Source organism: Heterocephalus glaber, unplaced genomic scaffold (genome assembly GCF_053883595.1).
Source record: "Heterocephalus glaber isolate CG9 unplaced genomic scaffold, H.glaber_assembly_v1.0 deba00001444, whole genome shotgun sequence".
Classification (NCBI taxonomy): domain Eukaryota; kingdom Metazoa; phylum Chordata; class Mammalia; order Rodentia; family Bathyergidae; genus Heterocephalus; species Heterocephalus glaber.
In genome coordinates, this window is record NW_028258297.1 from 7148751 (window position 1) to 7168315 (window position 19565).

The 19565-nt window shown below is 52.2% G+C and overlaps 1 protein-coding gene across 3 annotated transcripts in view; it reads right to left on the minus strand.

The window, feature by feature from the left end:
* Aco2 (aconitase 2) overlaps window positions 1-19565 on the minus strand; it is a 39637-nt gene that overhangs the window by 6118 nt on the left and 13954 nt on the right. For all 3 annotated transcript variants that reach the window (XM_087213422.1, XM_087213420.1, NM_001308662.1), the window contains 8 exon segments: window positions 18822-18958; window positions 12549-12807; window positions 8429-8521; window positions 4622-4780; window positions 4265-4415; window positions 2939-3043; window positions 2048-2139; window positions 738-843 (listed from right to left, as the gene is read on the minus strand). In XM_087213422.1, coding sequence (XP_087069548.1) covers window positions 738-843; window positions 2048-2139; window positions 2939-3043; window positions 4265-4415; window positions 4622-4780; window positions 8429-8521; window positions 12549-12807; window positions 18822-18958 — 1102 coding nt within the window.

Sequence of the window (19565 nt, forward strand, 5' to 3'; positions counted from 1 at the left end):
CTGTGAAGGGCAAGTTCAACTATTACTCCTCGTTGGGCAGAGGGGAAGCAGCTTGCTCAGGTACCCAGCTATTAAGTGGCAGAGCCAGGATTTGAACCCAGGCCTTGTGGTTCCAGGGTCCAAGCTCTTCACAGCCATGCTATGCCATCTCCTGATAGCAGCAGATGCCAGGGACGCCAACATGCCAGCGTGTCCACACATGCAGAGTATGACAAATGCAGCACCACTGCTGGTGTGATTGTGTTTGTAAAACAGAAGTGCACACCTAAGTGCGTGCAAGTGCACAGACAGAAACAGTGTAACACTCAAAGAGCTTGTTTCTGAGTGAAGATAAAATGTGCAGGTGTTTTGTCTGGTTTTGCAATATGGGGACTGAACCCAAGGCCTTCCCACTGAGCTATATCCCCAGTCATTTTTTATTTTTCTGAGAGAAGGTCTAGGTAAATTGTGAACGGTGGGCTTAAACTTGTGATCTTCCTGCCTCAGCCTCAGAGAGTGCTGGGATTACAAATGTACACCACCATGTCTGGCTTTAGAGGTATTTTACAACTCTTCTGGTCAATATTCTATACAATAAGTATGTATTTTTTTACACAAAGAAAAGGTTATTTTTTGAATAGACCCATTGTAGAAAGTGCCTGATTAGGAAGTACCACAGAGCAGAGGTGACTGCCCAGAGCCCTGGGCATAGGTGCTGGCCTGAAGCTCTGCCAGCTGCTGAGGCAGAAGGCACTCACCCACTCGGATGTCCAGTGGCCACCCTTCCTTCTCTGCCACAGTGCCCACCTCTGCCACAGGGTGAGCCAGGTCAGGTGTGAAGGGCCCGTTGATGTGCGGTTTCAGCTGAAAAGACAAGGAGGCAAGGACAGGAAGAGAGGTCGGAGTGAGCACAGCCTCTGTTCTCTGCTCCCAGGTCCCCACAGGGAGGCTGGCTCCTGTTCTTGTGGCTCAAACCTCGTCCCAGGAAACACAGGAGCTGCACACGTGTGCAGCTGTGGCCAGGCAGGTCTCAGCTCCACCCTGCACATGCAGGAGCCAAAGATCAGAAGTGACACCATGCTCACGGTCACAGAGCTAGGAGATGGCAGGGGGATGGAATAAATGGAAGCCACTGCCTCGCAAACCCATCATCTCCCAAACTCCATGGCTTTTGGAATCAGCTCTGCTCTGAGCCACAGCCCCAGTACTTTGTTTTATTTTGAGACAGGGTCTCACTAAGTCACTCACTTGCCCAAGCTGGGCTTGAACTTGTGATCCTCCTGTCTCGGGCTCTGAAGTGCTGGGATTATAGATGCACGCTTTGATTGACTGAGTGACTGTGCTCTTGGAGATTGAATCTCGGAAGGACTGAGCTACATCCCCAGCTATTTTTTATACTGAGATAGGATCTTTCTAAGTTGTCCATGCGGGCCTCACCCTTCCTAGTAGCTGCAATTACAGCTGTGCACCACAGCACCTGCCTGCTGTTGGACTCTTCTAATGAGCACAGGCTTAAGGCCAGGCACTTCCCATGTGACGATCCTCATGAATAAACGTGAAATGTACAACAGTAAAGAAGTGCCTGTCACTACATAAATGCACCCATTTAACCTCACTGCTGCCTCAGCATAACCCATGGCCAAGGGAGGCCTGCAGGAGCTGAGCAACCTGCCCAGGGCCACAGGCCTCGCACGGTGGCACCTACCCCCACACTCAAGCAGACTGGCCTATGTCACTCAGCCTGCTTCCTCACACTCTCTCAGTGCCTGCTTCATTGCGTGGTCTCAGGGTACCAAACCCTGTTGGCACCTTGCTTAAACTCTGACAATGAAACAAAGCTACAAGGGTGAAATCTTGGTCTCCACTAAATCCAGGGGAAGCTAAACTGACATCCATTTCTGATTTTCCAGCCACAGCCATCTCCACTGTCCCCGTGGTTGTTATCTCATCTCCCCTCACCCCTTCAGGGGGCCTTGAGAACCAAGGGCCAGGCAGGACTTGTGCCAGCTCCCGATCCCAAGAAAGCAGCGGCCCCCCCCAAGCCCCCCAACCCAGTCCCCTTCCTCACCTCGTTGAGGTTAACTTCAATGAGTTGGTCGTACTGGCAGCCAGGGTCAGGTACCAAGTGATCCTTGAATTCATCAGCAAGACTGGCGATGTCTGGAATCAACAAGGGCAGGGAGTGAAACACAGGAAACAAACTGGTGCTGAGATTCACCCATCCATATATCCACACACCACCCACAGCCAGTTACCTGGCACCTGCCAAGCACTGACAACACCAACACAGGAACAGAGTAAAAGCACAGGACACTGTCCCTGCCATTGAGGAGCTCACGGTCTAGTGAAGGAGCTGGCAGTGAACCCACAATCTGACACTTGGACAAGAGGTGCTCAGGAACATGGGGAAATGGGGAAGCAGGGACTGAGGTCGAGTCAGGGAGGGCTTCCTAGGGACCAAGAGTAGAGTTCAGAAGGAGTCACTGATGAATGAAGAGGAAGCCTGTACTCCCTCCCTTTCAAGCACCAGTACATGATGCCTTCTGAGCTTCACAAGAAGTTCAGGGAAGCTGGGGGTGGGCATCGGGTAAGGGGGTTTTGGTTCCACACTTTCCCTCATCCCCCGGCTAGGGCAAGTGGTTACAAACAAGAGATCCACGTCATTTCCAGAGCTTACTGCAGGGGGCGCTAGAGACCAGTCCAGGAAGGACGGATAATCAGCCACCTTTCCAGGTGAGAATAATTCACCCGTGAAGAGACTGCATGCAGTCACCCAGCTCAGAAACAGCAGCACAAGCCTAACTTGTCACACACCTGCAGGAGCGTCTCAGGGCCTCTGAAGCCAGTCTGCACACAGCAGCTTATGGACCCTGCTCTATAGGGATAGGTGCAGCTTCCTCCTGGGGCAGGGCCACAGCATGACTGTCCTGCCCACAGTGCAGCCGCCCCTCCAGCTCACCTGCCCGGCCTGTCTTGCTTAGGTATTTCTTCATCCTGTGGTTGTAAGGGAACACCGAAGTGGTGGCCCCAATTTCTGCGCCCATGTTGCAGATGGTCGCCATGCCTGTGGAAAGACAGGGGCTGTGGCCTGGCCAAGGGCCGTGGTTGGGTCCCACCCAGCTCTTCACACCAGGGAGCTGCAGCATTGCTTCTCCAATCACAGGGCCTCCTAGTGGCAGGGACACTCATCCCTAGGGGCCAGGGCCCCAAAAGCTGACTTCTCACCCAAGGCCTGGCTGTCTTGCAGAGCAGAGGTGACAGCCACCATGTACTCAAGGTCACCCAGCCACTGCCCAGCTGTTACTGTGTCCATTTCACAGGTGAGGGACTTGGCTCACAGAGGCTTGAGGTTACGAAGAAAGCAAATAAATGCTGGTGCTGGAACTCAGATCTAGGTCTGTCTGCTGAGGTCCTGCCCTCTGGCAGCCACACTATGGTTCTATGTAGACATTTTTCTGAATTTCAGCAATAAGAATGGGATGATAAGCTGGACATAGTGGCACAGGCCTGTAGCCCCAACTATCAGGAAGACTGAGGCAGGAGGACTGCTTAATCCCAAGAGTTTGAGGCCAGCCTGGGTAACACAGTAAGACCCTTATCTCAAAAAAAAAAAAAAAAACAGAAAAAAGGATGCTATCTACTGTTTGGATCACAGCGTCTCACAGAACTGGTGGCTCACGGGTCCAGACCCCTACCTAGGCCGATTACCAGCTTCTCAGCTGAGCCATGCCACAGTAGAGTAAGGGGCCGCTATGGAGCTGAAGCAGTGCCTGGGAAGCCCTGACTGGACAGGCACCAAGGTGAGTTCTGAGTCTCCCTGCATTTCCAAGGGTGCAGGGAGCCATGGAAACCAGGTCCCTGGCTCATACCTGGTTTTGGAGGCTACCAGGCAATAATCTCAATCTCTAACCCACAGGAAGCAAGCAAAGCTCCGACTCCAGCTAAAGGAAGACGCAGGACTCTGTGAATGAAGCCAGCTCTGACTGACTCTTTCCCCCACCACCTTCCTCCTCTTCAGAGTCTCACTATCACCCAAGTGGCCCAGTGCTTGACCAGGGCCCAGTGGCAGAAGGTGGCTCGGGCCCTAACACAGGAAGTTACTAGCACCTTGGGAAGGGTCCTAATACTCGGTCAGATGGGTGAGGGGCCTGCACTAGGTAATGTCTAGCGCTGCCTCCGTGACCTCTGCATTTCCATCCCTGCCCCCGCGCTGCCTGGACACATCCCCAGGGAAGCCTGTCAGGCCTGCACGGGGTGAGGGCTGCATTGTGAGCACCCTCCTCACCAGTGCAGGAGATGGAGTCAACGCCGGGCCCGTGGTACTCCACAATGGCACCTGTGCCACCTTTCACCGTGAGGATGCCTGCCACCTTCAGGATCACATCTTTGGGTGAGCTCCAACCGGACAGGGAGCCCGTCAACTTCACACCGATCACCTACAAGGAGGTAGGCGAGATGACAATTCCAAACAGGAAGTCCAGGAATCGAGCTGCTGGCCTCCCCTCTCTGCTCATTTGTCCCTGCCTCTGTCAAAAAGGAATTCCAGCCTGACCCATCCCCTTGGCTCGGGCCCACAGGCTACCACTTCTCCCCACCAACCTCCCCTGAAGCCAACAGCTTTGAGTCCTTCCCTGCCCCTCACCTTGGGGCACTTCAGCTCCCAGGGGATCCCAGCCATGACGTCCACAGCATCAGCACCCCCGACACCGATGCAGATGCCACCCAGGCCACCACCATTGGGGGTGTGGGAGTCAGTGCCAATGAGAAGAACCCCAGGGTAGGAGTAGTTTTCCAGAATGATCTGAAAAAGAATCCAAGATGGTACGCTCAGAAGCCCTCAGTAGAGAATGGAGGTGAACCAAAGGTGTCTGCACAGCTGCCACCCCCAGAGCTCCCAGCCCATGCCCAGGGCTGCCGTAGGATGGGATGGCGTAGGGAGCCCTGTTTAATACAGGCCATCTCCAGTGAGCTGGCAGAAGCTGCTCTAAGGACAAAGGCACCTGTGGCTCATGAGTAGCTCTAACAGTTTCTGCTGTGTGGCTTGGCCTGTTTGTGCCTCCCTGCTCCTCAGTTTCCTCATCTGTACTACAGTGTAAACACACCCACACCACCTTAACCCCAGGAAGCAGTAAGAACCAGATAAACTGGCACATAAGCGTGTCCTGTGATGGGGCTGGGACAAGTGTCACAGCTTCAGGATGCTCCTTGTGGACTAGGGATTTAGCTCAGTGGTGCCGTCGCCTGCCTCAAAAGTGCAAGGTCCTGAGTTCGATTCCCGGTACCAATAAAAAGTCCCTAAATAAAAAGGTGCTCCTTGTGTGGTCAGTGTGCCTATGTGGCTTCTCATCAGAGGGACAATTTTGTCATGAGCTGGCCACAGCAGCTGAAGGGCAGCTAAGGAAGGTTCTGAGGCCCTAGTGGGCGCCCAGAGCCATCAGTGTCTCCACTGCTCGACTGGGAGAAGCGCAAGGCTCCCTTCCCCACCGCAGCACCCTGGAGATGACTGAGGATTGAAGTGACGCTCGAGGAAAGGTGCCAACCTGCCGCATCCTGTGTCCTGTTTCCCAGTGTTGCCTGCACCCAGGCATTCCCCTAGCTGGGAAGGCCCTGGGGCTGGGCGATCTCCCAAAACATATGGTGAGAAAGCGGCAGAGAGCAGGTCAGCACCCACCTGCGGTCCTGCCCCTCTCCAGGCCCCTCTGAGGAGGTGCTGCCCACTTGGGAAGACCCTCTGGGCCAGGTGTCCCACATCGTGGGCCTGCATTCTGGCCCATCACCTTGGCACTTCACCCCTCCAGGCCTCACATTCCTTTCCTTGGCAAACCAGCCGACAAGTGTGACCTTTTCAGGTCCCTGGGATGACGACACACATCACAGATATTCAGAAGGTACAGTGGTGGTAGTGCAGGGCAGTGCTCTACTATTTTGAAGCAAGATCTTCCACCTGGGGTTCTGCGGCCCTGGTCAGGTGGCATCATGGCCACTCTCAGGTGTTTCAAAGATCAGAGATGTGGGGCTGGGGATTTAGCTCAGTGGTTCCGGCGCCTGCCACGCAAGCGCGGGGTCCCGAGTTCGATCCCCGGTACCCCCCCCCCAAAAAAAGATCAGAGATGTGAAAGGAACATGGGCAAGCTCCCTGGAGCACTACAGGAACCCAGAGCCTGGCCTAGGGCAAGGCATCTGCCCAGTGACTCAGCAAGGAATCAGGCCCCTCACCCTGGTTGATGCAAAAGGTTAGAAGACCTGGCCCCCGCCACAAACACACACACAGCGTGGCAGCTGGCCCGGAAGCACAGGCAGCCCTGCTTTACCAGTTCACTTCTCTGCCCCAGCCCCTACCCCAGCCAGGTAGTAAGATGTGGAACTAGTTAATCCCTAACCCCAAAAGTTTATCCATGAAGACCACAGATAAGATTCAAAGTGGTCTACACAGGGTAGTCAGAATGTGGTCCACATCCAGAAAGGAGAGGTTAATGCAGACCCATCAACTATGGAAGTGTTACGACAAAGCAGGTTGTGACAATGGCCTCAGCACTCTATGGATGTGGCTAGGCAGATGGAGTAAGGGTAAACTAACATGAAAAACACAAAACTGTAAATTCAGCCACTGATTCACCTAACACAAATACATACCAATCTGTCCACAGCCAGGCCTAGGCCCAGGCCCAGGCCCAAAGCTAGACAGGAATGAATGAGCCACAGTCCCCATCCCACAGAGCACACAGTGCGTGGAGAAAGCACGAGGAACACACTGGGGACGTAACTTGAAGGCCCCACAGGGCTTCACACGGGAAGCCCTGATGCAGGGCGCAGAGAGGCCTGGGGGTCAAACAGGAAGCAGAGAGCTGAGATGCGGGCAGGGCCAGCCAGGCCAGCTAAAAAGACTGGATTTGGTCAGGTGAATGGCGCTGAGGGAGAGAGGTAAAGCTGCGTGGTACACATGGGTCCCTGGGGTGTTCCGGTTTAGGGTCAGATACACCAGGCTGAACACTTAGCAGGTGGCCCAGTGTAGGTGTGAACAGCTGTCACTTACAGCCCAAACTGTGGCCTAGGAGCTGCCAAGAAGGCCTGGAGGTGTAGGGGATACCTAGATTGGGGGACCCTTCATAACAGAAGGCCAAAGCCAGGCCCACCTGCCTTACTTTCTGCTGTAGAGAGGCTTGCTGGCCCTAGGCTGGTGTGTGACCTGCCATCCTGGCAAGGGTGACGGTATAAAAGGGCAGAGCAGTGATCCATTGCAGGCTCCAGTTTCAGAGTGGGGCAGAGCTGGGGACCCAGCCAAAGTCAGATGACAGCCTGACTTAGCAAGTCTGGGAGGCATTGAACAGGAGGTCCCGGATGGAGAGGAATGAAGGGTCACCTTGGAGACAGACAGAACAAGTTCCATGCATCACACAGGATGCACAGTAAATGGACAGATGCATGGTGTGGTGTCAACAGTCACCTTTGATGGGAGTGAAGCACCTATCTCCCAACACACACACACAATCACTCTCTCTCTCTCTCTCAGAAACAAAAACTGTTTACCAAAGGAAACCCCATTCTTGGGGAGCCCCCAGAACTCTTGGTGGATACAGCCCATCAGTCTCCATCCTATGGGATCGAAGCAGCCTAGAGGAATGGGAGCAGCATCCATGCAGGAGCAGCAAGGGGACAGAATGGGACACTTGCTCCAGGCTGCATGTTCTGCCTCCCCGACGTCCCTGGCATATGTTAACCTCTCTGCCTCAGGTTTTCTCTATAAAGTGTGGATAACACAGCCGCCCACCTCATGGGGTTATGGAGCAGTCTGGATAGTCAGTGTCTGCAGTGCTGAGGCCAGCATCTGACACACAGTGTGCCTACCCAATGCCAGTTACCCATGCAGTGGGAACAACACAAAAATAATAACCATATGCATGCAGCTTGATCCCCAGCACCAGAACAGGAATAATAATGTCATGCTAGGCCAGGGATTTAGCTCAGTGGTTCTGCTGCCTGTCTTGCAACCGCAAGGTCTTGAGTTCAATCCCTGGTACCAAAAAAAAAAAAAAGTAATGCTCTATGTTGTAGTTCACAGGAATGTGAGGCATGAGTACATGCTTAGAAGAAGGTGCAGAAAGGAATATGTCAAAATATAAAATGCAGGTTACTGGGCTGGAGTGTGGCCCAGGGTACAGCAATTGCCCAGTGTGTGCAAGCTCCCGAGTTTGATGTCCAGCACCGCAGGATGAAAGAAAGTAGGTTACCCGGGAGGTTGAAGGGACTGTTTTCATTTTTCACATGGAGAACAGGAATGTATAAATTGACATAATAAAAATTAATTTTCAAGGAAAGGAGGTGAAGTCTAAGAGCTGACTGAGATGTTCTCCTGCGCCCCCAAAGCCCTCTTGGCCTCATGTCCCCTGTCTCTCTCTACAGGCCTGGAAGGTGCTTTCTGGTCACTGGGTGCCACCTGACCCCTGCTTACCTGGTGAATGATTCCGGACCCAGGCCTCCAGAACCCCACGCCGTACTTGGCACCCGCAGTTGCCAGGAAATTGTACACTTCCTGGTTTATGTCCTGTTGAGACAAATCCATAACTGGAGCATTAGTGACACGGTTTGCATCTGGAGTGACCCTTGAAATGTTCTTCTCTCTGCACCCCACCATGGCTCTGAAAGGCTGGCATTGGGAAGACAGGCCCTGTCCTGGAAACCTTTGAATGTAATTCCAGGGGCCTGGACTGCTGGCCAAGTCTCAGCTCAAAGCACAGGAAGAAAGACAGGAGCAGAGCAACTCTGCCTCTGTGACACCTGGCTAGGGGGGCAGGTCTGGTACAAGTCCCTGCCCTGTTCTCTGGGTCTCAATTTACTTATTTCCTTCAGGAACTGCACTTAATAACTGCCAAGGTGCCCTCTGGCAACCATGTCCCCAGGCAAGGCTGACAGTGAAGAGGCCTGGCATGGCAGCACCAGCTGGGGAACATCGGGTGTTGAGGGAACAAGAGGACACCCCAGTTCCTCTGCGGCTCATGTGGGAGGTGCTTCTCCACCTGGGCCTCCACTGCCTCATCTATGATCCCAGCTGACACTCCCTGAATGCCCGTTACGGACACAGAATCAGCTGAGGAGGCAACGATGATCATCAAGTCCACTCAACCGATGCTGGTGACCCAAGAGTGGCAGAGGAGCCAGGCTGGAAACCAGACCTGTCCACCCAGGTGACAGCCTGATATGACAGAGCTGCAGGTTGTGGGGACGGGAGCCTCCCTCGGAGAGCGCCCAGCCCAGGTCTGCCTGCTGCAGGGCCCAATTCTTGGGAGCATCTGATGCTCCCTGTGTCTGATGGCCCAGCCAAGGCTGCCAACAGGGCCACTGCCTGGAAAAGGATGGGGCGAGCTGCACCCGTTGTCTGTCATTTGAACGCAGCTTCCTGAGGGGTAGGGAGATGATGTGGGACAAGGCTTTCTCTGAAGATGTGGCATGTCCCAGGTCAAGTGAGGCAGACCCATGGGAACAGGGACAGTGCCACATGGATTCCAGTGTCCCAAAGGAGGAACTAGGAAATGAGACCTGCCAACCTCAGGGAGGGGAGAGACAGCTTCATGGGAGAGAAGAAAGCTGCTTTCAGCTCTCCAGTATCTTGAAAAAACATTCTCAGAACCGTAACATTCCCTTCACGTAAACTCCCAGCCAGCCTGCAGCCTTGTGAGGACCCATTTGGTCACCCAGGCAAGAGAACCAGGGTCCCAGAGCCGTCTCTTCCCAATTAATAACAGCCTGGCCTTTAGACTTCAAATCAGTCACTTGTAAAATTGGGACTGAGTGGGCTGATGTGTCTGTGGGAATGTGGGGGATGGGGCACCTCCCCAAAGTGTTACCACAGAACCTCAGCCTGAGCTTGGCATGGACCCCTGACTGTGGACCCTGGAGCAGTCACTTTGACTCTCTGGACCCCAGCCAGAGACCCTATGCAAAAGTGTATATGTACATCTGTCCCCCATGCAAACCTTGGCGGAAGGTTCCCTCTGACACTCGCATGGAAATGCAGGTACCCCCGAAACAGTATTAGGTGTAACAGTATTATGAGCTTGGTGTGCTTTTCCTGTTTAGCAATGGGCTTGTCTGCCCCCACCCTATCACAAGGCAATGTGTGCAGTGTCTTCTGTGTAATCCACCCAGTCTGTGGATTCTGGCCCAGTAGTGAAAATAGGCTAACACAGCCCTCCAGGACTCCTAGCACAGTGCAAAGAGGCCTGAAGATCCCAACTTCCCAGACCCTGCCTCGGACCATGCTCTTCCATGAAAAGATCAAACCCTACACGCCCCATCTTCCTTGCACAAATGCAACAGGTTTCTCCTTGCCCTGGGGACTTTGCAAATGTTCTGTCTAGAATGTTCTTTCTCCATTTGAGCTGCTCAGGACTCAGCTTATACTCACATGCTCAAAGAGGATGTCTTTTTCCTTCTAAAATGTATTTGTGTGTTCGGTTTTTGAGACAGGGTCTAGTTATGTAGTCCAGGTTGGTCTTGAACTCACTATGCAGCCCAGGCTGGCCTTGAACTCATGGCAATCCTCCTGCCTCAGCCTCCCAGTGCGGGGATTATAAGTGTGGGCCACCACACTTGCCTCCCTTCCAGAAATGAAAATCAGACCTCTTTCTCACGCTCTCAGACTCCTGCACATCCCTTCCTAACACACACAAATTGGCAATTACCAGTCCTATGACTCCCACACCCACGTCCCTACTTGACTCTAAGACCCTTGAACCAGGACCAATCTGTCTTGCCCACACTGAACTCCGGCACCCAGCACAGGACCAGGAGTATAAGAAAATTTCAGCAGACACTTGTTGAATAAATGAAGGAATGGGCTCTATTTTCTGTGACTCTCACCTCCAGCAAGTAGATTCTGAACCCATGAAGCAAGGAGGAGGGTGGCCCCATGGGGCAATGGCTTCTGCTATGGGAGGCTGAACCCAGGGCTCACAGGGCCCTGGGATCTTGGCCTTGCACAGCTCCTGTCCCCTGGGATATCATATAACATGACCACCCCATCCCTGTCACTGCTGTGGAAGCTATAGCCAGCAGGCAGGAGTCCCCCTTCAGCTGGGTGTAAAGAGCCACTGGGACACATGGTGGGCGGGCCAGGGTGGCAGAAAGGGCCTGATGGGAAGGCTGACCTGAGTGTTTCCCAGGGGCTCAGGAGCTCTGCAGGCTGGGCACTTTGAATCACACACCTGCTCTGTGCCAGCATTCAGCTCCTGCCAACAGCCACCTGGGGATCCTGCTCCTGGTACAAGGGGTGAGGAGGCCTGGAGCTGGGAGGCATCAGTGCCACCAAGAGCAGCAGCACACAGGTTCCACACTCAGGACTGGACTGTGTAAGCACGGCACATGGCCACTTGTCTTGACAGCAACACTCACGGAGGAAAGGGCCCTGAAGGAAGTTAATCCGCCCACTGCTGGACTTGGGGTCAGGGTCAGCCTCAGCGTGGCCTCATGTGGCCGTGGGACTCAAAGGATTGTGACAGTAAGGTGACCTCTGGCTCCCTCCCTGGCAAGTGCTCAGAGGGTCAGAGGAGCAGGAGAAAGTGCACAAGTGATTCAAGAAGAGATGTGTGAATAGAGTCCCAGTCCGCCCTCTCCTGAGAACGTGTTGGGGACACAGTGACTGTTCTGTAGACCTTTTTTTTGGTACCAGGGATCAAACTTGGGACCTTGCCCTTTTGAAGCAGGAAGCGGCACCCCTGAGCTAAATCCCTGGCCTGTAGACCTTTTTTTTCCAGTACTGGGGATTGAACCTTGGCCCTCTTTTTAAATTTTTTTTTTTTTTTAAGAACAGAGTCTTGCTATATTTTTTGTTTTTGTTTTTGTTTTCCTTCTTGAGACAAGGTCTTACTATGTAGTCCAGGCTGGTCTCGAACTCACAGTGATCCTCCTGCCTCAGCCTCCTGAACACTGGGATTACAGGTGTGCACCACCATGCCTGGCTTTGCTACATTGCTAAATTGTCCACACTGGGTTTGAACTTGTGATCCTCCTCCCTCAGCCTCCCAGAACGCTGGGATAGCAGGTGAGAGCCACCATGCCTGGGCTGCAGCACTTTTCTCATTCGATAACAAGTGTACTTCTACTGTGGTAAGATTAGGGATGGTTTTACTTTTCTTCAGATTTCTTCTATATTTTCTATTATCTTCACAATGATCAAATGGTAATTCTAGTATTAGAAAAGGACAAAAACAAGCCAGGTGTGGTGGCATGCACCTGTAATCCCAGCTACTCAGAAGCCTGGGTAACTTGGTGAGATTCTGTCTCAAAAAATAAAGAGCTGGGGTGTAGCTCAGTAGGAGAGTGCTTTCATGGCATGTGGAAGGCCCTGGGTTCCATTCACAGTACCTGAGAAGGAAGAAGGAAGGCAGGGAGAAAGGGGAGAAAAAGGCAAAAACAAGACTAAACCTTAGGGCTGGGGTGTAGTTCAGGGTGGAGCACTTCCTAGTGTGCATGAGACTCTGGATCTGAGCCCCAGTCCCCACCCCAGTGGGAGGGATCCGCCAGTCTCCACGTGTCACACTCACCAGCCAGACTCCATGCCACATGGCACTCACCTTGGCCCGGCGCAAGTCTTTCTCACCACCAAGCTGGGCTTCGATGAGATGGTCACAGTGGATGGTGGACGGCACGGCCACCTTGGGCAGCCCACTGCTGATGAACTGCAGCATGGCCATCTGGGCTGTGGCGTCCTGCATGGCTACGCGGTCAGGCCGCAGCCGCAGGTACGTCTTGCCCCGCTCGATCTCCTGGTTGGCTGGATCATCCAGGTGTCCATACACGATCTTCTCCGAGAGGGTCAGTGGCCGGTTCAGTCTGGGGGAGAGAGGAGAGCAGGGCTGGTACCAGCTGCACAAACCCTGCCCACCCACAGCTGCTCCCTCCCAGGGCACGGGGCTCCCTGCCCATGAGCAAGGAGGGGTAGGCTGTGCAAGGCAGCCTGAGTTCCACTTGGGTGGGGCAATCACTCTTGCTCCCTGCATCACCTCAAGCACATGGTGCCTTGCCTACTCATTAGGTGCTCCAAAATGACGTAATGAACAATGAATGACATCACAAGAGATGACAGGGTAGTTTTTTTCCCAAAGGGATTTGCTTTTTTTTTTGGTACCGGGGATTGAACTCAGGAACTTGCACTTTTGAGGCAGGCACCGGAACCACTGAACTAAATCTCTGGCCCCAGGGTATTTGCTTTTCTATCATATTAATTACTTATCTAACAAGTACCTAGTAAATGGGCATCTCATCATTAATGTTCATTATATTCTTGTTCTTTTTTTTAGACAAGTTCTTGCTATATAGCCTAAGCTGGTCTCAAACTTGTGATCCTCCTGCCTCTCCCTCCCAAGTCCTGGGATGGAGGGTGTGCCACCACATCAGGCTATCCTTGTCATTTAATAAAATAACCAGCTGGGTAAGATGGCACATTCTTGTAACCCCAGCACTTGGGAGGCTGAAGTGAGGATTGCTGCAAGTTCGAGGCCAGCCTGAGCTACACAGTAAGTTCAAGGCCAGCCTTAACTACATAGTGAGACCCTGTCTCAAAAACATCAAAATAAATAAGTAAATAAATAATAAAAGAAAGGGCTGGGGCTATAGCTCATTGCTTTTTTTTTTTTTTGGTACTGGGGATCGAACACAGGTCCTTGCGCTTGCGGAGCAGGCGGTGGAGCCACTGAGCTAAATCCCCAGCCCTATAGCTCATTGCTTCCTACATTCAATTCCCACAGACACAGACACACATACACAGAAGACACATGCCCGACAGAGAGATTAATAGCCTAAGTACCCAGCCTGAGTCTCACCTTGGCCCTCCTACTTCTCTCTGTCCCTTCAGTCCTGCCAGACACAGGATCATGGCAGCATCCCCTTGCCCTACCCTGCCACACTAACCTCCCCAAGTCCCCATTCACTTGCTGGAGCCTGGCTCCTATTATTATTTTTTTCATTTTTGGTACCAGGAATCAAACTCAGGGTCTCATGGTTGCCAGGCAGGGGCTGCGCCACTGAGCTTTATCCCTGGCCCAACCTGCTCCTATTATGCTGCTGCCTCCTCAGGAGCCCAGCAGCTCTCCCTCGCCGCATGTGGCCATCGGTGCTCTGGAACAGAAACCAGGCCACGCCCTCTGGCCTTGTATTGGTCCTCCCTTCTCAGACCCCCGTTCTCTGGCGGCTCACTCTCCCTCCCTCATCAGGGCCAAAATGACAGTCTGAGCCCAGCCCCTATGGAGCACAGCCTCTGCCAGTTGTGGTGGTAGCTGCCCCTTCTTCTCTAGCCCCTCCCCCAAACCCAATTCCCTAGGATGCCCTGTGGCTGCACACACCACAGAGCTGCTGCTCTGGGACTCTTGCTCTGCTCCCACTGTCCCGAAAGCTTAGGCCAAACTTCATGTCCTGGGAAGCAGCAGGACGCCACCCTGGGCTCAAAGGCCTGAGCCTGACCTGTCACTAGACTTGCCTGGGCCAGACAGATGGCACCCTCCTCAGGGAGCACCTGTCTCTAAAGTGCAGGGCTTGATGCAAGGAGGTAACAGCCAGTACTTAAAACTTCCATTGTAAACAGCTTTACTGAGGTATAACCGGTGTAAAATGGAATGTTTTTTGTTTGTTTGTTTTTGAGACAGGGCTCCATATGTAGTTTAAGCTGGTCTTGAACTCACTGTGTATCACGGGCTGGCCTTGAACTCGAAGTAATCCTCCTGTGGGATCATAGCCAGGTACCACCACGTCCGGGTTGGACTGCATATATTTAAAGTACACATGTGGGGCTGAGGTGTGGTCCCATGGTGGAACACTTGCCTTCCACGCTGAGAGGCCCTGGGCTCCATCTCTAGCCCCTTTTTCCCTTTGAGACAGGGTCTTGCTAACCACTAAGTTGCCCAGACAGGGCTCAAACTTGCATTTCTCCAGCCTCAGCCTCCCAAAGTGCTGGGATTATAGGCTTACCACCACACCCAGGTCAGATATTTTAAAAGTATTTTAATAAATTTTAACAATTTACACCTATGAAACCATTGCCACAATCAGGATACTGAACAGACCTACTTCCTCTCAAACATTTCCTCCTGCCCTTTGGTAATAATCCCTTCCACCTTGTTCTGACACCACCACTGATCCATTTTCTGTCACTATAGATTAGTATTACCGAGCTGGGGATTTAGCTCAGTGGTTCTGCCACCTGCCTCGCAAGCACAAGGTCCCAAGTTTGATCCCTGGTACCAAAAAAAAGAAAAAAAGCAAAGATATATTAGTGTTACCAGAGCACTCACTTTTGGCTCGGCATTTCCTAAGTCTATGGTGGGAACCTACGGCAGACATGCTGTAGCCAGCTCTCTGCTATCACTGATAGCTCTAAAAGTTTGCCATCACTGTTCTAAGCACTTTCATGTACAAACTCACGACATAGATGAGAAAAAAGAGGCAGGAGAGGTGATGTGACTTGCCCACAGGTCACAAAGCTCTGTGAGCAAGGCTAGAACAGGAGGAGCCAGCAGAGGGCCTGTGTCTGTGCCCTTCGCATCAACTTCTACTGTCACTCAATACCTAGGGGGAGAGAGTCCAGCACATTGCAAGTGCTCAATAATCAATGCTGGCACTGACAGTATAAACTCTGGGAAAGGCAGGGGCTGTCCTTCTGCCAGCATTGGTCCCCCCCCCCCCACTGCAGCCCTTGAAAGCAAGAGTTCCCTAAGGCATTGGTTCTGAGATAAACACAGGTCCACTGGCAACTCAGAATCTCTGAGTTCTGCTGTCACCAGAGCCCTGCATAAAAATAGCAGGAGCCTGCAATCCAGCATCTCCAGGTTGGTGCGCTGATGACTCACCCCGAGGAGCACACAGCTCGCCCCCAATTCTAGGCTCAGAGGAGACAAAAATAGCACCCAAGCTTAAAACCATAGACCTTGAAAGCAAATGCCTGACGTGGTATCAGAGCCTGGTGATCACAAGCAAAGCTAAGGATGAACTGAGGATGAAATGGGACAGCCAAAACGGATCCTCCAGTACATCGGTTCCTCTGCTGCTCTGGGTGACAGAGACCCAGGTCCAAGGACAGAATCAGACCCCTTCTGCCAGCCACAGCTTAGAGAAGAAGGCCCCAGTCTTCTAAAAGGGACTCTTCATAGAAGAGCCTTGCTGCTACCTTTTCTGTCATGGTGTCTCCACCCTGGCACTAGGGGCACTCTGGGCCAGGTGACTTGTGGGGCTGCCTAGTGCACTGCAAGGTGTTTAGTGGCATTGCCCCTACCCACCAGGTTAACAGTAACCCCTGGCCCACCCCACGTTATGGCAACCAAAAATGTCTCCAGCCATTGCCAAATGTCCCCAGAGGATAAAATCAACCCCCTCTCCAACTGCTCTATGAAAATGGAACCACCCATGTTTCATCAAGAAAATGCTCAAATTACGGGATTTCTCAGGTTAATGCAGGGTTGGAAAAAAGTAAAGAGAAAAATGTTTTTTGATTAATTTTACTGGTAAAAATTAGAACCTAAATACAATATTGTCCCCTAGAGAATAGTTTGTGTGCAAGGTCCTGTGTCAACGGACAGTGGTTCTCCACTGACTACACTTCAGCATCAGCTGGGAAACTGGCTTCTCACATTTTGATGCCACGTTTTGATCTTGTTAAATAGAAGTTCTGATTCAGTTGGTCTGGAGAGAGGCTGAGAATCTGATTCTAACAGGCACCCACATGATCCCAGCGCTGCTGGCCCACAGGCCAACTATGGACAAGACCACCTGAGTCAGAGTTGCTGGGAGTGGGGCAAAGGGACCGGCAGCTTAAAAGCTTTTCTAACACATAGCCAGGATGAACCCCATGAGAACGGTGGATGCTACACTCGGGGCGCTGGAGCCAGAGAGACTGGGCTTGAGCACGGGTCTCGGCACTCCATAGATATATGACCTTGGACAGGCCACTACTCTAATCTGGCACTCAGTTTCCTCAAAATGGGGAGGGGATGGGACACCAACCCAGCTCCTTCACATCCATCCTGACAAACACTTCCTCGGTCCTTACTGCTGTGCTAGAGGGTGTTAAGAGGGGAGATTAAGACAGCCACTACCGTTCTTCCTGTAAGCGGCCAGAGGTGACCTGTGAAAATGGTTCGATACTCTCTTGACCCAGAAAACCCCACAAAATCGTGCAAATCAAGAGGCTCAAATCTTTGTGTTCACTTTAAGAATACCCGTGAAACTGCCCAGGCCATCAAGGGTATGCATATCCGAAAGGCCACCAAGTATCTGAAGGATGTCACATTAAAGAAACAATGTGTGCCACTCAGGCGTTACAATGGTGGAGTTGGTAGGTGTGCCCAGGCCAAACAGTGGGGCTGGACACAGGGCCGGTGGCCCAAAAAGAGTGCTGAATTTTTGCTGCACATGGTTAAAAATGCAGAGAATAATGCTGAGCTTAAGGGTTTAGATGTCGATTCTCTGGTCATTGAACATATCCAGGTGAACAAAGCACCCAAGATGCGCCGCCGTACTTACAGAGCTCTTGGCCAGATTAACCCATACATGAGCTCCCCCTGCCATATTGAGATGATCCTTACTGAAAAAGAACAAATTGTTCCTAAACCAGAGAAGGAAGTTGCACAGAAGAAAAAGATATCCCAGAAGAAACTGAAGAAACAAAAACTTATGGCATGGGAATAAATTAGGCATAAAATAAATGGAAATAAAAGTAAAAAAAAAAAAAGACAGCCACTACCCTTAAAACTGAAGTGGAGGCCCAGGGATTTAGCTCAGTGGTCCCGCAGCCTGCCTCACAAGTGCAAGGTCCTGAGCTTGATCCCCAGTACAAAAACAGAAACAAAAAAAAAAATTGAAGTGGAGCCGGGGATGTAGCTCAGTGGCACTGAGCCTGCTTGGCAAGTGCAAAGTCCTGAGTGCTCGATTCCTGGCACCAAGGGGGGGGGGGGGGGGAGGGGGAGAAGAAGAAGAAAAAAATACTGAAGTGGAGACACCAGAAAACAGGAAGTAGAATGCCCAGAGACAGAGAGGGTATGAGATGTGGTGGTGAGAGCACTGGACCAAGGCACAGAGATGAGGGCCACCCCCCCACACACTGTGTGGCTGTGGGCAACTTGCAGGGCCCACTCCTCAGCTGTACGGGGTGTACTCAGGATGGTCCTCGCCCAAGTCAGTGTCATAGAAGCCACCAGGCAGCCCAGGGCCTAGACCTTTTTGCAGCTGGTCAAGTTCCAAGGGCAGTCCTGACGTGCATACCACCAGCCCACACCGCCTCCTCCTGTTGCAGTACCTTCTGTATCCTCCTGGTGGCAGCATCGAGCCCAGCACCTAGCACACAGGCTGGTGGGGAATGCTGCTGCCCTTTCACCAAATGAGGAACAGGGCAGGCTCAAGAGCTGCCTATGCTTTCTCAGGCCTGAGCTCTTCTCTGGTCTCCATGCAAGCAGGAAACAGACCTGGGTCTCCAGCCACTGTTCTGACGGCCCTCTGAGGGAGACCCAGGCTCAGCAGCTGGCCCTGAACTTAATGGGGCCGGGGATTTAGCTCAGTGGTTTCGTCGCCTGCTGCGCAAGCTCAAGGACCCGAGTTGGATCCCCCGTACCAAAAACAAACAAAAAGAAAAACAAAGTGGACTTAAGTCCTTCCCTCAGGCCCAGATCACCAGGCTTCCTGACAAGAATCCTCCTTGGGAGACAGTAAGAGGTTCCTACAATCATTCAGAATGCTTTTCCTCTGCAGGGACCTCCATACCCTGAGCACTTGATCTTGCAACCATCAGTGAGCACCGCCACCAAGCACCTCCTATGCCTCACGCACCCTTCAGCTGTCTCAACAGCTCCCACCCGCAGCCTTACCGTTTGCGGACAACATTAATGTTCTTTTCTAGCAGGTCATAGCGGATGTACTCATTAGGCTCAAAGTGGCTCATGGCCACCTTGGCCCGTTGGCACAGGACTGAGGCCACATGGTACTGCCGCACACCCAGGACTTTCTGTAGAAAGAAAGACAGCAACCATTAATGCAGTTCTCAGGAAAGTCCATACAGAAGGACAGCTTAGCATGGTTAAAAAAAAAATCTGCATGGTGGCACTCGCTTGTAATCACAGCACTTAGGAGGCTGGGGCAGGATGATCCCCATTGAGTTCAAGGCCAGCCTGAACTGGTCCCAAACAAACAAACAAACAAAACACCTAAAACAAACAACAAACAAAAACCAAGTGATTTGGGGCCAGGGATTTAGCTCAGTGGTTCCACCGCATGCCTCACAAGTGCAAGGCCCTGAGGAGTTTGATCCTTGGTATCAAAAAGTTGGCGGGGGGGGGTGCCTGGGGATTTAGCTCAGTGGTAGAATGCTTGCCTAGCAAGCATGAGGCCCTGGGTTCAGTTCTCAGCACCAAAAAATTAAAAAACAAAAAAGCAAAAGAAGAAAAGACCAAAAACCCCCAAACAAACCAGGAACAAAAACCAAGGAATTAGCTTTAAAAGCTGTGCCCTGACTGCAGTCTTAGGTTCCTCATCTGAAGCACGGATGATACAGTGGTCAAAGGAGCACAGACTGCAGTTGGAGAAACCTCAAATGATGGAAGAGTCAGGTTCTA